At 44.3% G+C, this 19,797-nt stretch overlaps 1 protein-coding gene across 4 annotated transcripts in view; it reads left to right on the top strand.

Annotated features, from left to right (window-relative positions):
• The window catches only part of wbp1la (WW domain binding protein 1-like a), a 115,691-nt gene extending 98,245 nt beyond the window's left edge, over positions 1-17,446 (top strand). For all 4 annotated transcript variants that reach the window (XM_072557101.1, XM_072557103.1, XM_072557104.1 and 1 more), the window contains 2 exons: positions 9,065-9,226; positions 16,159-17,446. In XM_072557101.1, coding sequence (XP_072413202.1) covers positions 9,065-9,226; positions 16,159-16,931 — 935 coding nt within the window. In that variant the 3' untranslated portion in view covers positions 16,932-17,446. The remainder of the gene's footprint in view (positions 1-9,064; positions 9,227-16,158) is intronic.
• The last annotated feature ends 2,351 nt before the right edge of the window (positions 17,447-19,797 follow it).

A 19,797-nucleotide genomic window follows, 5' to 3' on the forward strand; every position in this document is an offset into this window, starting at 1 on the left:
AATATAGAACTTGATGCAATGTGGTCAGATCTGCAGATGATACCACTAGGCGGCACTAGAATGAAGTGCAGGAATGAATAAATGATTTTTGAATGATTTATTGTTACGTGTATTTTACAGCGAGAAAAACAGTAAAATATAGTGAAAAGCTTTTCCATTGCCACAGTGATCTGCAGCCATTTTGAATAGTTTAAGGAGAGTCCATCAGTCCTGAGCCAGTTCATCATCAAGGGCACCTGCACCGCTGTCCCTCTGCCACCACCCCATCGATGTCAACATCTGAGTGGCCAATCCTCAGATGCCATCTTACACCATTGAGCCAACTGTCCTCTGCCAATGCTTCGCTACCACTTGCACCAGGCCCACCAACATCAGAGTGGCATTGTTCACCCATGGGCCAATTCTCCCCTGCCATTGCCTGCACTGAACCCAGCAACGTCACAGTCCCATCTCTTGCTGCTTGTCTATGTCGCTCTGATGCCCTTCCGCTGACACTAGTGGCAGACCCAACGATGAAGTTTCTGATCCTCAGGTGCCATCTTTCAACCGAAGTTGTCTCTGTCAACGTAGCAGCTGCCAATGCCAGGTCCTGTGCTCACACTGAAAAAATAAGATGGAGCTCATTGGCTACTGCCAGGAGGTGCACACTGGGCCAGTGCCACCTAAACCTGAGGACAGGAGGTATGCAAACATAGAACATAACAGCACAGTACAGGCCCTTCGGCCCTCTATGTTGCATTGACCTGAGAAACCAATCTAAAGCCCATCTGGCCTGCACTATTCCATTATATCCATATTTACTGGTGCTATTTGGGTGGGTTTAAACTAGCTCAGCAGGGGGATAGGAACCGGAGGTGTAGCTGCAGTGCACAGGAGGATAAGAGTAGGAAGGACAGGGACAGGATTTCAGGGTCACAGGAATATGCTGGCAGACAGCAAGCTGGTTTGAAGTGTGTCTACTTCAATGCCAGAAGTATCTGAAATAAAGTAGATGAGCTTGCAGCATGGATAGGTACCTGGGACTTCGATGTTGTGGCCATTTCGGAGACATGGGTAGAGCAGGGAGAGGAATGGACGTTGCAGGTTCCAGGGTTTAGATCTTTCATTAAGAACAGGCAAGGTGGTAAAAGGGGGGTAGGTGTGGCCTTGTTAGTCAAGGACAGTATAACAATGGCTGAGAGAACTTTTGATGAGGACTCGTCTACTGAGGTAGTGTGGGCTGAGGTTAGAAACAGGAGAGGAGAGGTCACACTGCTTGGAGTTTTTTATAGGCCTCCGCAGAGTTCCAGGGAGGTGGAAGAGAGGATTGGCAAAATTATTCTGGGTAGGAGTGAAAGGAATAGGGTGGTCATTATGGGGGACTTTAACTTCCCCAACATTGACTGGAAATGCTATAACTCTAGTACATCGGCGTGACCATAATTCAGTTATGTTTAGTTTAGCGATGGAAAGGGCCACAGGGTAAGAGTTCTAGATGGGGAAGGGCAATTACAATGCAATTAGGCAGGAATTAGGATGCATAGAATAGGGTAGCAAAATGCACAGGATGCAGACAATAGAAATATGGAGCTGGTTTAAGGAACAGATATTGCGTGTCCTTGATAGTATGTCCCTGTCTGGCAGGGAGGAAGTGATAAGGTAAGGGAACCATGGTTTACAACAGAAATTGCACCTCTTGTTACGAAGAAGAATGAGGCTTATGTGTTGATGAGGCAAGATGGTTCAGTTGAGGCGATGGAGAATTACAGATCGGCTCGGAAGGATTTAAAGAGAGAGTTAAGAAGAACAAAGAGAGGACACGAGCAGTCTTTAGCAAACAGAATAAAGGAGAACCCTAAAGCTTTCTATAGGTATGTGAGGATTAAAAGGATGATTAGGGTAGAATAGGGCCAATCAAAGATAGAAGTGGGAAGTTGAGTGTGGACCCTGAGATCGGAGAGGTGCTAAATGAATATTTCTCATCGGTTTTCACCAGGAAAAGGAAAATATTGTAGAGGAGAAGAATGAGGTATAAGATATCAGACTAGAAAGGATAGAGGTTAGTTATGAACAGGTGTTCTCAATTCTACAAAGACTGAAAGTAGACAAGTCCCCTGGGCTAGATGGGATTTATCCGAGGATTCTCTGGGAAGCTAGCGAGGAGATAACAGAGCCTTTGGCTTTGATATTTGAGTCGTCATTGTCTACAGGTTTAGTACCAGAGGACTGGAGGATTGCAAATGTTGTGCCCTTGTTCAAGAAGGACAGTAGAGATGACCCAGGTAATTATAGACCAGTGAGCTTTACTTCTGTTGTCGGAAAGGTTTTGGAAAGGATTATAAAAGATTTATAGTTATCTAGCAAACAACAATTTGATTTCAGTCAACATGGTTTTGTCAAGGGTAGATCTTGTCTCACAAATCTCATTGAGTTTTTTGAGAAGGTGACCAAGCATGTGGATGAGGGTAAAGCAGCTGACATGGTGTACATGGACTTCAGTAAAGCCTTTGATAAGCCTTTGGTAGGCTTTTGGAGAAAATGCAGAGGCATGGGATTGAGGGTGATTTGACAGTTTGGATTAGAAACTGGCTTTCTGAAAGAAGGCAGCGAGTGGTGGTTGATGGAAAATATTCAGCCTGGAGTCCGGTTACTAGTGGTGTGCCACAAGGATCTGTTTGGGGACCACTGCTGTTTGTCATTTATAAAAATGACTTGGACGTAGGCATTGGTGGATGGATTAGTAAATTTGCAGACAACACAAAAGTCAGTGGAGAAGTGGACAGTGTGGAAGAATGTTACAGGTTGCAGGGGGACTTGGATAAACTGCAGAATTGGGCTGAGAGGTGGCAAATGGAGTTCACTGCAGATAAATGTGAGATGATGCACTTTGGGAAGAATAACAGGAAGGCAGAGTACTGGGTCAATGGAAAGATTCTTGGTAGTGTGGATGTGCAGGGGGATCTTGGAGTCCACGTACATAGATCCCTGAAAGTTGCCACCCAGGTGGATAGTGCTGTTAAGAAGGCATACAGTGTGTTAGGTTTCATTGATAGAGGGATTGAGTTCCGGAGCCGCAATATCATGCTGCAACTGTACAAAATGTTGGTGTAGCCACACTTGGAATATTGTGTACAGTCCTAATCCCCATATTTCATGAAGGATGTGGAAGCATTGGAAAAGGCGCAGAGGAGATTTACCAGGATGTTGCCTGGTCTTCAGGGAAGGTCTTATGAGGAAAGGCTGAGAGACTTGAACTTGTACTCATTGGCAAAAAGAAGGCTAAGAGGGGATTTGATAGAGACATACAAGATGATCAGAGGATTAACTAGGGTAGACAGTGAAAGTCTTTTTTTCCTAGAATGATGACGTCAGCGCGTACGAGGGGTCATAACTACAAATTGAGGGGTGATAGATTTAAGACAGATATCAGAGACAGGTTCTTTACGCAGAGAGTGGTAAGGGTGTGGAATGCCCTACCTGCTAATGTAGTCAACTCAGCCACATTAGGGAGATTTAAACAATCCTTAGATAAGCACATGGATGATGATGGGACAGTGTAGGGGGATGAGCTGAGAATAGTTCACAGGTCGGCACAACATCGAGGGCCGAAGGGCCTGTTCTGCACTGTATTGTTCTATGTTCTGTGTATCAAATGACCATTTAAATGCCCTTAATGAGTCCACTACTGTAAAGGAAAAGAGAAGAAAAAAAGACGAGACAAGAGAAGGAAACGCAGTCAGAGTGGACAAACCCCGGCTCAAAAGCATTACTCTGCTGCCGTCTAGAATGAGACCGATACGTGTGCAGGAAAATGGCGGATGACATTTAACACACAGCAAGGTGTGGTTCTGTATGGGGGGCAAGCAAAGGGAAGCAACCTAAGTGTAGGAATCATGTACCCTTACACATACCATTCAACCCATTATACTTGTGCTAGCTCTTTGGAAGAGCTGCCAATTCCTGGTTCAAAAGAGTGACAGTGGTGTAATAATGTAACTGAAGTTTCTCAAGTCTACAGCCGCAGGAGTCAGAGATCGTAGACCGCAGGGTGATCTGGTCTTTGGGTGAGTATCACTTGTGTAATGACTCGAAACAGCAACCAAGTCACTTGAGAGACAAGAAATAATTGTGGTAAATAAAGGGTTAGTCACAAATGAGTCGAATAAAGAATTATTGGGAACTTTATTTTTATTGTGGGGCAGAATGTAGGATGCAATACCACTCAGAGTACTTGAAATAAACAGTGTATTTGAGGTTTAAGGAGATATTAGACAAATACGTAAGGAAGAAGGATGACTGGCTGGGGTTAGAAAAGATTCAGTAAGGGATGAAAAGACTTGTATGGATCCTACACTCCAGGACAGACTTGGTGGGCTGAATTGAAAAAGGTATCACTGAAAAAACACAGCAGCATCCATGTTTCAGGCATAAACCTACCATCAGGAATGGGAAGGGGAATGAGAGAGAAATAGGAGGGTCGGGGTGGGGCTGGGGGGATGGTAGGTGGGAATGCGATAGGTGGATGTAGGTAGGTGGTAAATGTGGTGGGGGAGGGTGGAGTGGATTGGTGAGAAGCAAGATGGACAGGTCAAGAGGGTGGTACTGAGTTGGCGGATTGGATCTGGGATGAGGGGAGGGGAGATTTGGAAACTATGGAAGTTGACGTTGATGCCGTGTGTTTGAAGGGTCCCAAAGTAGAAGATGAAGCGTTCTTCCTCCAGTTGGTAGGTGGCTTGGATTTGGTGGTGGAGGAGGACCAGAACTCGCATGTCTTTGAGGGAGCGTGTGTGGGAGAGGGCTGAATGGCCTATTTCTGTGCATTTCAACATCATGTTGGTGAATACCTGGAAACGTAAAAGTTACCCTCTGGCAAAACACTAACCAAAACAGGTAGGTTTTATTGGCAAGCCCTTAGACATTGATGTCCTCAGCTACTTAGATGACATTGTTGAGTGTCCTTGTGCCCAAAAAGGGGGAAATGGAAAGCAGTGATCAGTGGAAGTGAGAGTGAGCTGTTTTTCCTATTTAAAGCACAAAAGAGAGAATTTGGACTGTCTGCCTCATCCTGTGCTGAGGTGGTTTTGCTGAGTCAGAGCGTTTGTTTGCTTGCGTGTACTGTGTGAGACAACTGGTCCAAACAGAGCAATGTGTTTCCTGCAGTATAAGCTGGAACTGTAGCTGCTCTGCGTGCCAGTAAACACATTTCTTGGGCCTATTTCAGAGGAAGCTGAAGCATCTGAGGGTTCCAAAAGGCTTTAATGTGGGCTTAGTGGAGCGGAGGAAGGGAAACTTTAATTAGTCGTGCCCAGTAGTGTTTAAATGTCATAGAGTTAAACATTCTTGCCAGTTTGCTGACCTTGCACAGGACTTTTTTTTAATGCAAACTGCACATAACAAAGAGTAGAAAATAACTAGTACATAGAATTGTGATTGTCCCACTTTGCTTATGACATAAGCAGGGCCCTGGAGAAAAGGAGATGGCTTTTGTTCACAGCTTGTTCACAGAACCTTCTTCCAGTTAAACAGCAGCCCTCCAAATTCTGGTTGCTGTCCAGATTCTAAAGCGGATGCAACTGAGCTGAGTGAGTGGGATCCACGTGTAAACTGATCATCCCTATTTTCCTCACCAGTATCTATTTTGGCTCCTAATTAAGGACCTAATTTTGTTTCTTTCAGTCCAAGTGATTTGTTTGTGAGTCTGCTTTTTCCCTCGCCCCTCTTTGAGTGAAGTTGCTGGTTCCTGGACAATGTGAGTCTGCAGCTCCCTGGTGATGCCCCTACTTAGTCATTTTGGTGGCTTAAAGTTTAGGGAGTTGGACCGACTGATCCTCTAACGTAGAAACAGAACAAATAGGAATGGGAGTAGGCCATTCTGCCCTTTGAGCCTACACCATAATCCAACATGATCATGGCTGATCATGCGATTTTTAGCATCCCACGCCTGCTCTCTCTCCATACCGTTGGTCCTTTTGCCGCTAGGGCTATGTCCAACACCCTCTTGAATGTATCTAACAAACTGGCCCCAGCAGTTTCCTGTGGGAGAGAATTCCACAGGTTCACAACTCTGAGGGAAGAAATTCTTCCTCCTCTCAGTCCTGAATGGTTTGTCCCTTATTCTTATACTGTGTTTCATGTTTCCACCAGAGGTAAGTATCCAGCGCAGGGACGCTAATGCTGTAAAAAGACCCAAGTATGTTGCGAGAGTGTTGTCAAGGCAATACTGAACTGCCCAAGGGAATATTAGGACAGGTGACCTTCAGCTTGTTCTGACAGATGGGGTTTGAAGAATATCTTTAAAGGCCGAGAAGTTTGAGAGAGGGAATTCCAGCGATTGAGGCCTTCTCAATATACTCGGCCCCTCTACGGGCAGCCCTGTCGTCAGAGCGGGGACCTCCGGGTTGTCAGGGTGGGGAACGCTCAGAGATAAAGTGGGGCAAAGCAGTGGGGGCATTTGAACTCAATAAGTGAGTTTTTAATTCCAAGGTCAATAGAGGTTCACAACATAAAGGTGATGGGTGTTTGGGAATTGTTGCACCTTAAGATAAAAATGGCAGAGTTTTGGACAAATTGAAATTTACAGAATTTTTATTTTGCTCCTTTTCACTTCCCCCAAGCCCATGGGGATTACAGTTTTAAAACATGGGTTTGCCAATAGTCAATCATACTGCCAGTAGACAAAGGCAGAATGACGGTCATCCTGGACAAAGCAGAGTACATCCAAAAAGCGCAACATCTACTTGCAGATACCAACACCTACCACAAGAGGGAGTTTGACCCCACCCCACAGCTCACCAATAGGATAAACAACACACTGAGGAAACTCCAAAAAAACAGACAGATAACCAGGTCTGACCTACAGAGAATGAAACCTGAAAGCAACAACACCCCCAGATTCTATGGACTACCTAAAGTGCACAAACCAGACATCCCACTCAGACCCATAGTATCACTACCAGGGACACCATCACACAAACTGGCTAAAGAACTACAGCAGAAACTGAAACACCTGATCAGCGGATCCAGACACTCTATACTGTCAACACAGGAATTCTTGGACATCATCAGAAATATACACATAGACAAGGAAGAAACTATGGTCTCATTGGATGTAATGCCACTGTTCACCTCTATCGATAAAACCGTAGCCAGAGAAACAATAGCCAACCTGCTGGACATACAGAACAGACAACAGGACGGTGAACCTATCAACAAAGACGGCATACTCAAACTACTGGACCTGTGCCTCACAACACACTTCACATTCAACAACCAAGTATATGAACAAATCAACGGCACACCCATGGGCTCACCCATCTCTGGACTCATAGCAGAAGCGGTAATACAAAGGTTAGAACAAACAGTCTTACCGCAAATTCAACCCAAACTCTGGGTCAGATTTGTAGATGATACCTTTGTAAACATTAGAAATAGAGAACACACACCGGATCATCAATGCCACACTCACAGGGATCCGATTCACTAGAGAGGAAGAAAAGGACAACCAACTCCCTAGACGTGATGGTACAGAGAACACCGAACGGAGAATTCACCACAAAGGTATACAGGAAAGCTACACACACAGACCAAGTCCTGAACTACGAAAGCAACCACCCCAACACAAACAAAAGAAGTTGCATTAAGACACTGTTCAGAAGGGCCACAACACACTGCAGCACAATAGAACTGCAAAAAGAGGAAGAAGAACACCTTTACAAGGTATTCGCCAAAAACGGATACCCCCACAATTTCATCAACAGATGCCTAAGGGAAAGACAGCAGAATGAGGACGTGCCACAATCCAAAGGACTGGCCACGTTACCATACATCAAAAACATTTCCAAACTGACAGCCAGACCACTGCAACCACTAGGACTCATAACAGCACACAAACCAACAGCCACTCTCCGACAACTCACCAGGACGAAGGACCCGATACGCAGCATGAGCAAAACCAATGTAGTGTACAAAATCCCATGCAAGGACTGTACAAAACACTACATAGGACAAACAGGAAGACAGCTAACGATCCACATCCATGAACACCAACTAGCCACGAAACGACACGACCAACTATCCTTAGTAGCCACACACACAGATGACAAGCAACATGAATTCGACTGGGACAACACTACTATTATAGGACAAGCCAAACAGAGAACAGCCAGGGAATTCCTAGAGGCATGGCACTCATCCACAGATTCAATCAATAAGCACATCGACCTGGACCCAATATATCGGCCACTGCAGCAGACAGCTGGAACTGACAACCGGAAGCGGCAGAGACAAGTCACAATAAATGCCGGAGGAAAGATCACAGAAGTGCTTTACAGGAGGCTCCCAAATACTAAGGATGTCACCTAGACAGGGGACGAAACATCTGCAACACAAATTCCCAGCTCGGCAAACAGAACCACAACATAGTCAATGAATTCAAAGTATTGGGGATTATTTATTCTTGCAAATTGCCTCCCAACTAGGACAATTGAAAAAGAGTGTTGCTGCTGGCAGTTTTAACCAGTCTGTGACCATCCTGCTGATCTCCCAGAGATGGATATGTTGTGACTATTTACTTTCACTAAACGTCACAAGAATTCTTTGGTTCACTTGTAAAGTCTTGTGTAATTTCCATTTTAATTTAGCATCCATTTTGTGAACTTTTTTTTTAGGTTTAGTGGTATCAATGGCTAACGAGCAAAATTAAGGATAGTGTTCGATCCAAAGCAGAGTCCATATAAAGTGGCTAGAGAAAGAAGGCAAACTGGAGGATGGGGGGCAACTTAGAATTCAGCAAAGGAGACCAACCAATTGATTAAGTGGAAGAAAATAGAGTATGAGAGTAAATTAGCATGGAACATAAAAGCAGACTGTAAAAGCTTCTGTAAGAATGTCAATATAAAAAGGTTAGTATAGGCAAATGTAGATCCCTTGCAATGCACTATGGTCGAATTGGGAATGGAGAACACCCTTGCTCCTATTTTCTAGGTTTCTGTGTTTGTACGGTCAACTGGAAAGCAGAAACTGCATGTCTGGTCTCACTACGATGTAATTCAGCGGTGTGATATTTTGCTTCTCTTTCTGTCCACAGGGTTCTGGCTGGTTTGGACCATCATCATCATCCTGAGCTGTTGCTGTGTCTGTCACCATCGGCGAGCCAAGCTCCGTCTGCAACAGCAGCAACGACAGCGGGAGATAAACCTCATCGCCTACCAAGGAGCCCGGAACTACTCCTTGCTCCCGCTCTACCTGAGTATGTGTCTTTACTGGAGCTTGTCATCCCTGAGCCATGGTGCATATTCATTAGCCCTTTGACACCATTTGACCTGTCTGTCTTACAGGGGTGGATTGCTGTCAATGTTTTGCATCTTTGACCATCTGCATTTCTGATGTGTTTGATCTTATTTTACATTTGGCAGTTCAGCCATTTTTCTTCAAGTTTTGGTGCAAACGTAATGCACAATTATATGAAATTTAACAAGATAGAAACAGACCATTGGTCCGTGTGAATGGCCTCCCATTCTACATCAGCTGATCATCCTCTCTCTTCTCCCTCATTTATCTAGCTTCCTCTCCAATGTGTTTCTGTTCTTCATGTCAACTGTAGTCTCTGTGGTAGTCAGTTCTGGCTCATCTCTGGATTAAAATAGAAAAAGAAGAAACCTTTTACTTGTTTTTGTTAACCAAGTACTGGCCACACCTGAGTCTTTGATACAGGCATGGGGCTGAAGGTTACCCTCTAAGTGGTGGGAGGTGAGGATATCTCACTTGTAGTGGAAAGGTGAAATTTGTTGGGCTGGTTAACTGTTTACTTTTCTGTCTAATTGCTCAGATTCAATCACATCGCTGTGGGTCTGAGATTGTATGTGGCTCAGACTGGGAAAGGATGGCAGATGTCCTTCCCTAAACGATATTAGTGGATCAGATGGGTTTTTATGATAATCAGTGCTAATTTCATGGTTTCAATTAGTTAACTTTACATTCCTGTTTTTATTTATTAAATTCAAATTGTGTGGTGCACATCCTGGAATCAGCAGGAGAGATCAGTTCTAGTGGATTGATACTTGCTGAGTTAGGTGTAGGCAGAGAGATTAATACCAGGGTTTCAGGACTTGCAACAGAGGGCTGGTCCTTGTAGCGATTCATTTGATTCCTACTTCTGTCTTCAAATGGATGGATATCAGTTAAATACAGGAAGGGAGCAGTGATAATTCTGTTCATGACCAGATGTATTCAGTACTTGAGATCTAGGTTTACACTTGGAGTACAGTGCTGCAGGATCTTTCACTTCCGCAAGCCCAGGAAAAGGGAATTTTGTTTTTAAAAAACCTGGAAGGACGTGCTATTCATTTGGGCTGTTTTTATTTAAATTATATAAATTTAATGTCATCTTTTCAAAGATGTATTCTGTGAAGATTTCTTATTCTGTGACATTAAGATAGTAAGGTCAGCAAGGAGTTTCTCCCCCTTTTACCCAATTTCCACTTGTTCAAAAGTTGGGTCTCTCAGTGGGGAGAGACTGATGTTAAAATTACAACCAAACTTCAATACAAACATTACAAAAGGACAGTAGAAATCTGCAACTCGTAGAAATGACCATTAATATTGGGCCAATTATTTATTTTTAAATATGAGATTGGTAAATCTGTTTGTGTGTGTGTCTCTCTCTCTCTTTTATTTCCTCCCAGTACCCCCCTCCCATCTATCTTTCCTTTGTCTCCTTCTCTCTTTTCTCACCCTCACCTCTTTCGTTTCAGTGTCTGTGGTGCATGCCAATCTTTGTATTTATACATCTGTGTGTCTGTCTCCTTGTCTATGTCTTTCTTTGTGCGTATGTGTTCACTTGGAATCTATCACTGTCCACCCGTTGGTGAGGTATGTGCTAATGTTTGAATGTACGTGTGCATATCTGTGTGTGTGAGTGGACGCAAGCACGTTCACATCTATTTGTGCCATTTTCTTTCTCTCTCTCTCTGTCTCTCTCTCTCTCTGTCTGTCTCTCTCTCTCTCTCTCTCTCTCTCTCTCTCTCTCTCTCTCTCTCTCTCTCTCTCTCTCTCTCTCTCTCTCTCTCTCTCTCTCTCTCTCTCTCTCTCTCTCCCCCCCCCACCCCCACTCACTCACTCACTCACTCACTCACTCACTCACTCACTCACTCACTCACTCACTCACACTCACACACGCTCGCTTTTGGACTCACTCATGCATGCTCTTTCTCACACTCTCTCTCGCTGTCTCTCATTCCTTCCTCCGTCTCTTTTAAGTCAGGCAAAAATTGAATAAAGGAAAATTCTCCCTTGTTGTTAACTTGTGCACTGGCTGCTGATGGTGGGCATCCCTCTTTATGTAGTCTAGAGAGCAGCCCATGGCCAGAATGGAATATTACTCACAAAGCCGCAAACTAGAGCGAAATCATCTTGCTCTCTATCCTGGTTTCTCATGTGTACAGAATCATGCCAGAGTCTTTCATTCATTCATTCAGAATGACATTGGCATCAGAAAGCTACAGTGGGTCAATTCACCTTCCTATCCACAATCTTGCTCATGTAACCAATAACATTCAGGTTAAAAACCCTTGAGAATAAAAATGGAAATTGCTGGAGAAACTCAGCATCTGTGGAGAGAAAGCAGAGTTAATGTTTTGGATCCAGTGACCATTCTTCAGACTGAAAATACCCTCTGGGCCATTAGTCCTGCTTCACCTTGTGCATATACTTTCCATTCAACCCAAAACAATGTGAATGAAAAGGCTGATTTTTTTGGGGGGGGAGTGGGGGGGCTTTTAGGATTTAGGATCACTCAGGAGATCACTGAATGTAAATTTTCTGTAGCGAGTAACTTTAATGAACAGATCTTCACTGCAACCAGGAAAAGATCCCACTCTTGTTTCATGGCATTCAGTGACTTAGCTCCAGTCCAGTCTCACTGTTCCCCTCCTGAGATCAAGGCTAAGCTGGGCTTTTAAAACTAAGATACTAGAGCATTCCCTGATCTGTTTAATTAGAATGAATGATCAACTGAACTCCTGCCTAATGCCTCCTTCATAAACTTTAGGAAGGAAGGTGGGAACAGGAGGTCACTCAGCCTGTCAGTGCAGCCCTACCATTCAGTACACTCAAGGCTTATTTGAACATTTCTGTGTGTTTTGCCCACTCCATCCCATAATGCTGTAATCCATTGACTATCCTTATTCAGTGGTCCATTGCCTTTTGCAAATTGGAAACCAGCCATTGCCATGCAAAGTGATGTCAGCAATCTGCATTCAATTTCTGCACCGGCTGAGGTTACCATGAAGGGCTCTCTGTCTCTCTCTGTCTCTCTCTCTCTCTCTGTCTCTCTCTCTGTCTCTCTCTCTGTCTCTCTCTCTGTCTCCCTCTCTGTCTCCCTCTCTGTCTGTCTGTCTCTCTCTCTCTCTCTCTCTCTCTATACCTCTCCACCTGTCCCCTTCACCTCAGGCATGGTGATTGTCAGGTTACTGTAATGAGACAGTTGCCCAATGGGCTGGTAGGACAATGATGACTTTTAGGAGAGGAGCATGCTGACTCTGCCCTCTGGTGGCAGGTAACAGAACTGCTTGGACTGTGACTTGCAAGAAATTACATCCATTTGCGCTCTCTGGCAAAAACAATTTCAGGAGCATCTTGAGGGCAGAGGCAGAAAACCAGATACTTGGCTTTTAAAGAATTCTGCATCAAAAAGAACAATCTTTGTTTCTGTGTCCATAAATTTTGATGTAATCTGCAACCCAGCAACATTTTACCATCCTTGTATTCATATTTGTACTGATCTATCAAAATTTTCACACTGCCATAGTTTCGCAGATTTTCTAAGCTCAAAGTTGCGAGTGTGTTTTGCACGTGGTCTCAGAGTGAGGACCGCAGAAAGCTCAAAGTAGGTGATGATTTCTTCATGAAAGATGTTCCTGCTAATTTCACAACTGAAATATCTGACCTATCGCCACTTTGCTTTTTCATTGTTCTTTTCTTTAAAAAGACTTTTCTTTCCCCGTTGTTTAGTTTTCTTTGAGACAGACGGTCTAGAATTCAGTAGTTGTAACTGAGGACTTAGCCAGTTTAATATTCATGGACAAAATCAGAAGTCACATGATGCCAGTTTCTAGTCTAACGGGTTTGTGAATTCACAAGTTTTCTTCATTTCTCTGCTTCTTCATCAGGTGAAGTCTTGACTAGGCTACACTCCGAAAGCTTGTGATTTCAAATCGATTATTGGATTACAACCCAGTGTCATGTGACTTCTGACTTTGCCCACCCCAGGTCCAACACTGGCATCTCCACATCATAGCTACAATATTCATCGAGTCATAGCGATGTACAGCATGGAAGCAAACCCTTTGGTCCAACTCGTCCATAGCGATCAGATATCCCAACCCAATCTAGTCCCACCTGCCAGCACCCGGCCCATATCCCTCCAAACCCTTCCTATTGATATACCCATCCAGATTCCTTTTAAATGCTGTAATTGTACCAGCCTCCACCACTTCCTCCACCACAGCTCATTCCATACATGCACCACCTTCTAAGTGAAAAGGTTGCCCCTTAGGTCTCTTTTATATCTTTCCCCTCTCACCATAAACCTATGCCTTCTAGTTCTGGACTCCCCGACCCCAGGGAAAAGACTTTGTCTATTTATCCTATCTACTCACCTCATAATTTTGTAAACCTCTATAAGGTCACCCCTCAACCTCCAACGCTCCAGGGAAAACAGCCCCACCCTGTTCAGCCTCTCCCTGTAGCTCAAATCCTCCAACCCTGGCAACACCCTTGTAAATCTTTTCTGAACCCTTTCAAGTTTCACAACATCTTTCCGATAGGAAGGAGACCAGAATTGCACGCAATATTCCAACAGTGACCTAACCAATGTCCTGTACAGCCACAACATGACCTCCCAACTCCTGTACTCAGTACTCTGACCTTTGGAGACAATGGTGAAAAAAAATCCATCAGCGTCATTATTCCTGTGACAATTTTGAAACTTAAGGTTTATACGCTTGTTTTCAAATCTCTGTATGACCCCCCACCACTTTCCTATCTCTGTAATCTCCTCAGGTCAACCATCCTCTGAAATATCTGCATACATTTAATACCAGAATCTTAAGCTGATTTCAATTGATATCGACACAAGGACAATAAACTATAACTGAGTTGCAGATTGCATCAAAATTTGTTGATATGGGAGCAGAAAGATTACTATTGTCCAATCATTAGTTGTCATCTCTTTGGTTGTATTAACCCTACAACTCCTTTCCTCAGATCCTCATCGTTTACATCTCTCTCTCTTTAAAACCTTGCCCTTCGTCATTCTTCCTAGTATCTCCTTCTGATGCTAAGCGTGTGATGTCTACTATTAGCTCTCGTAAAGCACCTGGGAGTGTTCTGTTATGTTAAAGGTTCTATATCAAAGTAAGTTGGTGCAAAGAATTAAATGATATTTACTCATTTGCCTTGAGTTTTTCACCTGGGCCTTGAATCATTCATGTGATAAAATGCAATATCCTGAAGGACTATTGATCTTGTCTAATAAAAGCAAGATACCGTGGATGCTGGAAATCTGAAACAAACACAAAATGCTGGAGAAACTCAGTAGGTCTGGCAGCATCTGTCAAGAGAAATAGTTAACATTTGAGTCCATTAGGACTCCTCTGTAAAACTAAAAGGGATTGGAGAATGGACACAGTACTCCAGCCATGACCTCACCAAAGTTCTGTACAGCCTCAACATGACCTTCCTGCTGTTATAACCTGTACCAGACTGATAAAGGCAAATTTCCATATGCTGCCTTAACTACCCTAGTAACCTGTCCTGCCACACTTTTTGGCAGAACTTGGGGGATTGTGGGGAATGGAAACATGTTGTTAGGTCCAGTGCAGAAAGAAGAAAGGGGGTGTTAATTGTGATGAAAGAGAGTTGTAAACTGGCTGTTCAAGATCCCTTGGATAGGGAATCATAGAATAGAGCAGAGGCCCTTAGGCCCATCAAATCTGCACTGTCAAAGCTATGCCACTGTGACCTTGAGTGTTGTGACATTTCAAGTCTCAGCCAAGTTCTTTATAAAGGTTGAAGTTTCCTGCATCAGCTGCCCACCCAGGCAGTGCATTCCAGACCCCCACCACCTGGAAGAAAAGGTTTTGCCTCAAATCCCCTATAAATGTGCCTCTCACTTTTAAAGTTATGCTCCCTTGTTTCTGACCCTTCAATTGAAGGTAACAGCTGTTTCCTACCCACCCTCACAATTTTATACCCACTTCAATCTTCCCTGCTCCAAAGAAAATAACCCAAACTTATCCAGCCCTTCTCCATCACTGAGTTGCTCCATCCCAGGTAACATTCTGGAGAATCTCCTCTGCACCCCGTCCAGTGCAATCCCATCCTTCCTGTAGAGTACGGGCCAGACCTGCACACAGTATTCCAGCTGTGGCCTCACCACAGTCCTGTACAGCCCCAACATAACCTTCCTGCTGTTATAACCTATCAGGCCACCCTCTGGGATCTTCGAACAAGCCGCCCAAGATTCCTGAGTTGTTCGTGCCTGGCCATTTAGGTTTAATTTTTTTTTATCGTACCTAGATACACGTGACAGTAATAAATCAGTGAAGAGTTTTGTGTTCAGTACAGGCAGATCACACTGTACAAAGATCTAAGGGTAATAGAACAGAGTGAGGAATACACTGTCACAGCTACAGAGAGGGCGCACAAAGAGCGAGGTCAACATTAAATTTGAGACGTCCATTCAGCAGTCTAATAACAGCGGGGAAGAAGCTTTCCATCTGATGGTCCTTGTGTTTAAGCTTTTGTATCTTCTGCCTGTCAGAAGAGGTTGGAAGAGATTATAACCGGGGTGGGAGGGGTCTTTGATGTTGACTGTCTTAGGAAAAGACAGCGAACATCAACAAGAAATCTAGATGAGTCAGTGGATGGGAGTTGAACAGTGTGTTGCTGGAAAAGCACAGCAGGTCAGGTAGCATCTGAGGAGCAGGAGAGTCGACGTTTCGGGCAAAAGCCCTTCATCAGGAGGTTGGCTTGCGTGATGGACCAGGCTGTGTTCACGATTCTGTGTAGAGAGAGTAATTAGTTCCAATAAGGTGCTTAAATATGTTTGCATTATGAATATTAATATATTTATCTTTCTTCGTTTCTTCCCTCCCAATCCCTTCTGGAAACAACGACCAGGATTCTTGCCAAGTTATTTGCTCCCTCCTTATGAAGAAGTGGTGAACAGACCAGTGACTCCTCCACCTCCCTACAGTGCCTTTCTTCATCAGCAGTGTGTCACAGACTGTAATAGCTCCTCAAATCCCGAACCAGCCAGGTCCCCCAACACCCCGAGTAACTCTGTGCCGACGGTCTGCGAGGCGGTGCCCCGTCAGGGCAGCACTCTAGACCTGGACTCATCCCTGGTGTACTCTGAGAGTGGCTCAAACAAATCTGCGACGGTGAACCAGGCGGACGATCTGGGTCCTGCCTCCGAGCTCGAGCCTGTTCATGCGTGCTGCCTAGAGCTAGAGGAGGAGCTGAGCTGCCCCGAGAAAGAGCAACTCACTGACTATTACCCCAGCTCTTCCTCAAAGATTGAAAACTGGCACCACCAGGCATGCTTGGAAATCAAGGATGTGGACAAGACGCCAGGGAGACATCGTAGGTTCACCGGCGATTCCGGCATCGAGGTCTGCGTTTGCAACAGAGACGATGACCCAAAGGAGCTGGATGGTCTGATTGACGGTTTGGGGGGTGCGATGGAGTTCTGTGATAGCTGTAACATGTGTGAGTCATGTCCCCGAGCGGACATGAGGGAGGAAGGCCTTGCTGAAGCGCACGAGCAACAGGATTGCAAGGAGCAGCACGTTCCGGACATGGTCGCAGAGGAACCGGTGTGTCTTCTGCTGGACACCATCAATGAGAACGAGTTGCTACAAGCTCATCAGCACCACGACTCCCAAACCTAATGGCAGCTTGCCCCATCAGCTGCACGATTCGATATCTGTGCTCAAGGACGACTCAGACTCCCTTCTCATTGTGCTTCGAAACCATCCTGGTATCAGCATGTACCTGGGAGGGGGGGGAGAGAGAGAGAGAGACAACAATAGACAGTTGATGCCAGACTGGGTGGTGGTATGAAGCAGAGACTGTGCTGGCAACATTGCACCAAGAGCAATTGGTCAGGCTAGCTACACAGCTAGCATTCTGTGGTGGTTAACATTGACCTGTCATATTGTAGTATAGATGCAATTTTGGCATCAACTGGAATTTTGTATTCAAAATTTAATTTTTAATCAAAACCTATTTGCATGGGATCATGGCCCTACATTCATCTTGTCAGGCGGAAAGACCACTTTATTTTTCTTTACCTGTGTCCAATAAGAGAGACCACTATTTGGGATTGAAATCCCGAATAGAATAAAACTGGAGACTTTAGTCCTGGCACATGGGTGTGCTTTTGAATAGCAGGAGTAAGGGGATGGGGGGGTATGTGTGGTTTGGGGGGGGGGGGGGGGGGGCGGGGTGACTTCTCTCTTATGGGACTGTGAATACTGGCTTTAAAATGTATAAAGGGCATCTTTCCGCATTGTTTATCTCTGTCTCTACAAAAGCACAAGTTGTATTGTTTTGGTTACTAAGGCTTTGACTTTTTTTTTTGACATTTGCAATGCATATCAAGATTCAGGATGTGCAGCAAGATACGATGATCAAATCACCTGCAGAAGCTGACACAGTGAAAAACCACAACAAAAAGCCATAACTGGGTTGGATATGCAATCTTTCCTTGTCCTGAATCTGTAATGGTGAATTTAATGTGCATAGTAAAAACAGAAAGAGCTGTGGATGCTGTGAATCAGAAACGTAAACAGAAGTTGCTGGAAAAGCTCAGCAGGTCTGGCAGCATCTGTGCAGAGAAATCAGAGTTAACATTTCAGGTCCAGCGACCCTTCCTCAGAACTGATGGTAGCTGGGAAAATCAGGATAGTGTCTGACTGGTATGGTTGCTGTTGCTGCCGATGACTTTTCCCAAGTGAAACAAAGTTGGTTCTGATTAGTTATGCGCTGTTTAATTTGGTGTGCGTTAACATCTGTGATAGACTCGGATCTGCTGTGCAAGTCAGAATAGTCACTCCCTCTCGCTCACCAGAGCTTCTCCTCCACCAGTGCTATGTCTCCAATTCATATAATAGCACAAATGAATTTCCTTTCTGTGTGTTCTGTGCAGCAAGTTTGAAAATTTGTATATCTGAAGCTTTTGTGTCTTCTACATAGTGCAGAGATTAAGACCACTGTGTGAGTGAGAGTGTTTGTGTGTATCTGTAAAAAAAAAATCGGGATTTATAGATTGTGTGTGTGTGTGTGTGTGTGTGTGTGTGTGTGTGTGTGTGTGTATTACCGTTCATGACCTCAGGGTATTCCAAAGCGCTTTACAACCAATGAATTGTTTTAGAAGTGTAGTCACTGTTGTTCTGTTAGGAATTGAGGCAACCAAGTTTGCCCACTCAGCAATCTTTAACAAGCAGCAATAAGGTAAAAGATGTGTTTTAGATGTTGGTTGAGGGAAACATTTTGGCCAGTAACTGGACCGGGTGCTGCTTTTTGAATGGCAAAGTGGGACATTTAGTGCCCAACAGCATGGGCGGAAATGACCTCAGTTTAATGTCTGAATGACCACAGCGCTGGGCTACACTGAAGTATAAGTAGAACAATGTTAGGTGAGTTACAGATTCATTATGTGTGCATACACGCACACACTGTGTTGGCTGTGCACAGCAAAATGCCAAACCTGTTACCAGGGCCCAAGCCCAACTCTGATTCATCCCTAGCCATCTCCCTACGTCACTGTAAGATACAAGCCAGGTTTCCTCCCTCCCTTCCATTTCTTTGTCCCCACCACACCCTGGTACTTATGTGGGTTTGAGTCTGGTATTAGATCATGGTAAGCTGTAGATTTGTGGATGGTGAGCGAGTCATTTATTCAGGGTGTTGTCTCAACACTCCTGGAATGACTGCCTCATCTGTTGTTAAACACTGGAACAGTCCAGCGTACCAGGCAGTTCTTGACTGGGTCAGAACTGGGTGCAGGCAGTAAATAACCCCAGTGAGGTCACTGTTGGAGAGGAGGTAGCCATTTATAATGGGCAACATGAGTTGTGTAACATGAAAGTGGAAGATGGAAAGATAGTCTTACCATAAGCAAGTAAAATGAACCAAGGAACATGCAGCACATGAGTTCTATCAAGCTCACATTGGCTCCGCACTTACAGGGCTGTCTATGAGGCCTGGACCTAGATGGGTTTCAATGTTGGCAGCAGGCTCTGCTGAAGTGAAACTCGCTTTTGTTTGGGTTGGGGGAGGGGGTGACATTGTTTGTTTGTTTAGGGGTGTGGGTAGATGCAGACAAACTGCACTATGTTCGGTTCCACACTGACAGAGTCGTGGAAACTGTCGGAGAAGGACTGTGGGATTTCCAGATCCATTCACTGGATTAGTTTTGATTTTTTTTTAAATGGGGTAAGGAAGGGGAAATCTCTGTCACACATCTCTGGGAAAGCATGGACTTAAAATTAGATCTGTTTTGATTTGGCGACTCTTTTTAAATTTAAATACAAAAGTGGCAATATCTTGATATACAGACTACTGAAAGAAAACAAAAATTATTTCTTATGAACTGCAGGGGATTTCATGCAGTTGTATATTACGCTGGTCTGGTCTTAAAGCAATCCATTGAAGACCTGCTCCATGAAGTACCAACTGCTTTAACTTGGTTTTACCATTCAATGTAATTTTTCCAGTAGATATTTTAATGGTTTATTAAAAAAAGCCATAGTG

Source organism: Chiloscyllium punctatum, chromosome 38 (assembly GCF_047496795.1).
Source record: "Chiloscyllium punctatum isolate Juve2018m chromosome 38, sChiPun1.3, whole genome shotgun sequence".
Classification (NCBI taxonomy): domain Eukaryota; kingdom Metazoa; phylum Chordata; class Chondrichthyes; order Orectolobiformes; family Hemiscylliidae; genus Chiloscyllium; species Chiloscyllium punctatum.